The sequence below is a fragment of the Myotis daubentonii genome, chromosome 6, assembly GCF_963259705.1.
Source record: "Myotis daubentonii chromosome 6, mMyoDau2.1, whole genome shotgun sequence".
Taxonomy (NCBI): domain Eukaryota; kingdom Metazoa; phylum Chordata; class Mammalia; order Chiroptera; family Vespertilionidae; genus Myotis; species Myotis daubentonii.
In genome coordinates, this window is record NC_081845.1 from 97,108,298 (window position 1) to 97,112,151 (window position 3,854).

Sequence of the window (3,854 nt, forward strand, 5' to 3'; positions counted from 1 at the left end):
GTGGCTAAGCAGAGCTCCCTCTGTGGGAGCGCACTGAATACCAGGGGGCAGCTCCTGCATTGAGCGTCTGCCCCCTGGTGGTCAGTGTGTGTCATAGTAACCAGTCATTCCCAGTCTTTTTGCTGTTAGGGTCAGTTTGCATATTACCCTTTTATTACATAGGATAGAGGCCTGGTGCATGGGTGGGGGCAGGCTGGTTTGCCCTGAAGGGTGTCCCGGATCAGGGTGGGGGTCCCACTGGGGTGTCTGGCCAGTCTGGATGAGGGGCTGAGGGCCGTTTTCAGGCTGGCCAAGCCCCCTGGTGACGGAAGCTCCCAGCCTCTCCTTTTTTTCTTTTTTTTTTATTCTGGGATTTATTTCCCTTCTATAATTGAAATTTTGTAGCCTTGAGAGGAGCTCAGAGCCAGCCAGGGAAGGCGGGAGGGAAGCCTCCTGCTCTCTCCAGCTCTGTGGCCATGGCTGGCTGAAAGCAGGTATCCGGGGTTTATTTATCTTCTATAATTGAAACTTTGTTGCTTTGAGTGGAGCTCAGAGCCCACCCCGGCAGGTGGGAAGCTTGGCTTCCTCCATCATTGGGGCAACCAAGCCTCCTGCTTGCTTCAGCTCCATGGCTGCCAGCTGCCATCTTGGTTGGGTTAATTTGCATATAGTCACTCTGATTGGCTGGTGGGCATGGCTTAAGGCATAGTGTAGGTACAGTCAATTTGCATGTTTGTCTTTTACTAGTGTAGATATATACATCTATACATATACACATATACACATATATACATATATGCCGAAGCGACCGTCCAACTGTTCAACCATCCAACCGGTAGCTATGATGTGCAAATACCACCAGGGGGCAGATGCTCGACACAGGAGCTGCCAAGCTTCAGCGACTTGGCAGCTGCAGTTCTCAGGTGATGCACCCAGAACCAGAGAGGAGGGAGCCCGATTCCAGGGTGCATCACCCAAGAACCGCCCTCTTGCAACCCAGGACCCCTCAGAGGATGTTGGAGAGCCAGTTTTGGCCCGATCCCACAGGCCAGGCCGAGACCCCACCAGTGCACGAATCTGTGCACCAAGCCTCTAGTATATGTATAAAATGTTTAGTTGTTCTCTTAATTAGAGTTTTATTTCCTTTTTTTTTTTTAAATGGTGGAATTTAATCTTTATTTACAGGAGACTGCAAGATATGAAATTCCACATAGAAGAAACTCACTGAGAGTAGAAGCTTCATACAGTATGTACAGTTTGGAACTGTTCAAGTATAGATTCGTTGTAAAAAGTGCTACAATAACAAACCACATTTAAAAAGAGTTCTTAGTAGAGAAACAGTAAGACGTACTTATACCAAACATAGTACACAACAAACAACTTTATGCCTCAGTCGTATAATCTAAAAGTTAAAGGTCCCAGGAGTGCCATCCTGAACTTGGAATGTATAACCTTCAGAGGTAGTTTCTGGCACAACATTTTGATCTTCCTCTTCCTCTACAGAAAAATATTTCTCAATCAAGTTTAGTGACGCTTTGTACACCGACTCATTTTCATGGTTTTGTAGAGCTTCAATTTTGTCCAAACCTCCACATTCTTCAATCATTCTTCAATTCAACTTAGTTGAATCATTCTTCAATTCAACTTAGTTTCTCAGTTTCACCTAGTTTCTCAGCAGCCTGAAATATATTTGAAATGGCATCCAGAATAACCAGAATAATTTTGTTATCTTTCGCAGTTAAGAGGTTCATCAGTGGTTCTATTATGCCACAATGAATGAGGTATACAATTTGTTCAACTGTTCCACCACTTGTATAGTTGGTCACAGCCCATACAGCTTCCTTTTGTGTCTGAAAGTCTGCCTTAGAAAGAACAACAATGAGGAATGGGACTAATCCATGATTCACAACTTGCTGTATCTGGTCCTGGCGGCCAGCTGTGATGTTTGACATTGTCCATGTAGCTTCCTTCTGAATATTAGTTTTGGAGTTCATTAGTAGGCTGGGAAAGATGGCAAGTGCTCCTGCATCTATTACAACCTGCGTCTGTTCATCTGTCCCAGTGACAATATTTCCTATGGCTCTTAGCACAGGAGTCACAATTGGCGATTCAGTAGCTCCTAGGAGCTTCACAAGTTGGGGCACAACTCCTGTTTTCACAACCATTTCAATCCGTTCATGTGGACCATGAGTAAGGTACGAAATGGCCCAGCAGCTAGCTGCTAATACTTCTGGATCATCATGATGCAGGAGACGAACTAAAGTAGGAAGAATCTGCTGAACAGCATCTAATGGGGGTACAGGATTCTTGTTGAGACAAAGGTTTGAAAGTGTCCAGGTCAGATTACGTAAGTAACCACATGCTAAAGATGACATATCAGGAACTGCAAGAAGAGCCAACAGTGGGTCAACTGCACCATACTTGATAACCAAGTCTCGGAAAGCTGAACCATCACCTGCAATATTTCCTAGAGCCCATACGGCTTGTTCACGGATGTGAGCGTGGGGAGATGCCAACAGAGAAATGAATGCTGGAATAGCACCTCCATCTACTACAGCCTTGGTCTGTTCCGAAGTCCCGGAAGCAATGTTAGTGAGGGCCCAAGCAGATTCAAACTGGATGGGACTACAATCAGTTCTGCCCGAGAAGGACACAAGTTGTGGGATCAAACCAGCCCGGATGATGTTGTCTCTGGGTGGCTGTTTTCCCCTAGAAAGCAGTTTCCTTGCAGCCTGAGTAGCTTGGAGCTGGCTTTCCAAATTGTTGCTATTTATGCCTTTGACAATGTCCTCAACAGACCAACTTACAGTGCCCTGGTTGTTGCGGTGTTCCTGCAGCGGAGACGTAGCATCATCGGGAAAGGAGCTCAGATTTCTCCTTTTCAGCATCTGGTCATCCTTCTCAGCTTTCCTCAGCTCCACCTTAACTTCTATTCGGCGCCGCCTCGTTTCTGTACTGTCTTTCCCCTTGTTCTTGAATCTGTTACGGCGGGCAGCTGGCGAATTCGCATTCTCGTTGGTGGACATGGTTATGAGACAAAGGGAGAAGCCCCACACGGCCGCTCAGGCTTTCACAGGAGACCGTGAGCGGAGGACGGGCTGCGGTTCGGTGGCTCCGAGAATGTCGACAGCGGCTCAGCTCTCAGACGGTGTTATTTCCATTTTTTAAGTATACAGAATAACAAAACAAAGGATCTGGTTTCTTCTACAAATAATTGTCATGAAAAGAAGGAAGAGGAATGATTATAGAGTGAATTAATTAAGACTCATATGGACCAGCACTAGCTGGTTTGACTCAGTGGATAGAGCATCGGCCTGCGGACTGAAGGGTCCTGGATTTGATTCCAGTCAAGGGCACATGCCTGGGTTACAGGCCCAATCCCCAGTAGGGGGCAGCTGATCAACGATTTTCATCATTAATGTTTCTATTTCTCCCTCCCTCTCTGAAATCAATACAAATATATATTTTTTAAAAACACCAAATGCAACCAAAGGTGACCCTTGCTTGGATCCTAATTCTAAGAAACCACTGTAAAAGAAAATTTCTGAGACAGTCAAGGTAATTTGAACATAGACCATGGAGCCGATTGTATGATTGTGTCTAATGTTGTTAGGTGTGATGATGGAGTTGTGATATTGTTTTAAAATTCCTTTTAAGTTGGGTACACAAACAGCAGTATTTACAGATGGATTGATTTGATGTCTGGCATTTGTTTAAAAGTCCTGTAGTGGGAGGGAAAGACCAGATGAAGCAAGGCTAGTCAATTGTTGAAGCTGGAATCTGTACATGGGCGTTCTGCATACCTTTCTCCCTATTTTTGTGTATCTTTGAAAGTTTCTATAATAAACAGTTTTTTGTTTTGTTTTGTTTTTTTT

General features: G+C 44.9%; 1 protein-coding gene across 1 annotated transcript; it reads right to left on the reverse strand.

Moving 5' to 3' along the window:
- Nucleotides 1-1,113: 1,113 nt before the first annotated feature.
- On the reverse strand, nucleotides 1,114-3,125 carry LOC132237723 (importin subunit alpha-1-like). The gene is made up of 2 exons (XM_059702436.1): nucleotides 1,623-3,125; nucleotides 1,114-1,588 (listed from the first exon to the last, which is right to left on the reverse strand). Exons 1-2 carry the CDS (start codon nucleotides 3,003-3,005, stop codon nucleotides 1,382-1,384), a joined length of 1,590 nt encoding a protein of 529 aa, XP_059558419.1. The 5' UTR covers nucleotides 3,006-3,125; the 3' UTR covers nucleotides 1,114-1,381.
- Nucleotides 3,126-3,854: the final 729 nt, after the last annotated feature.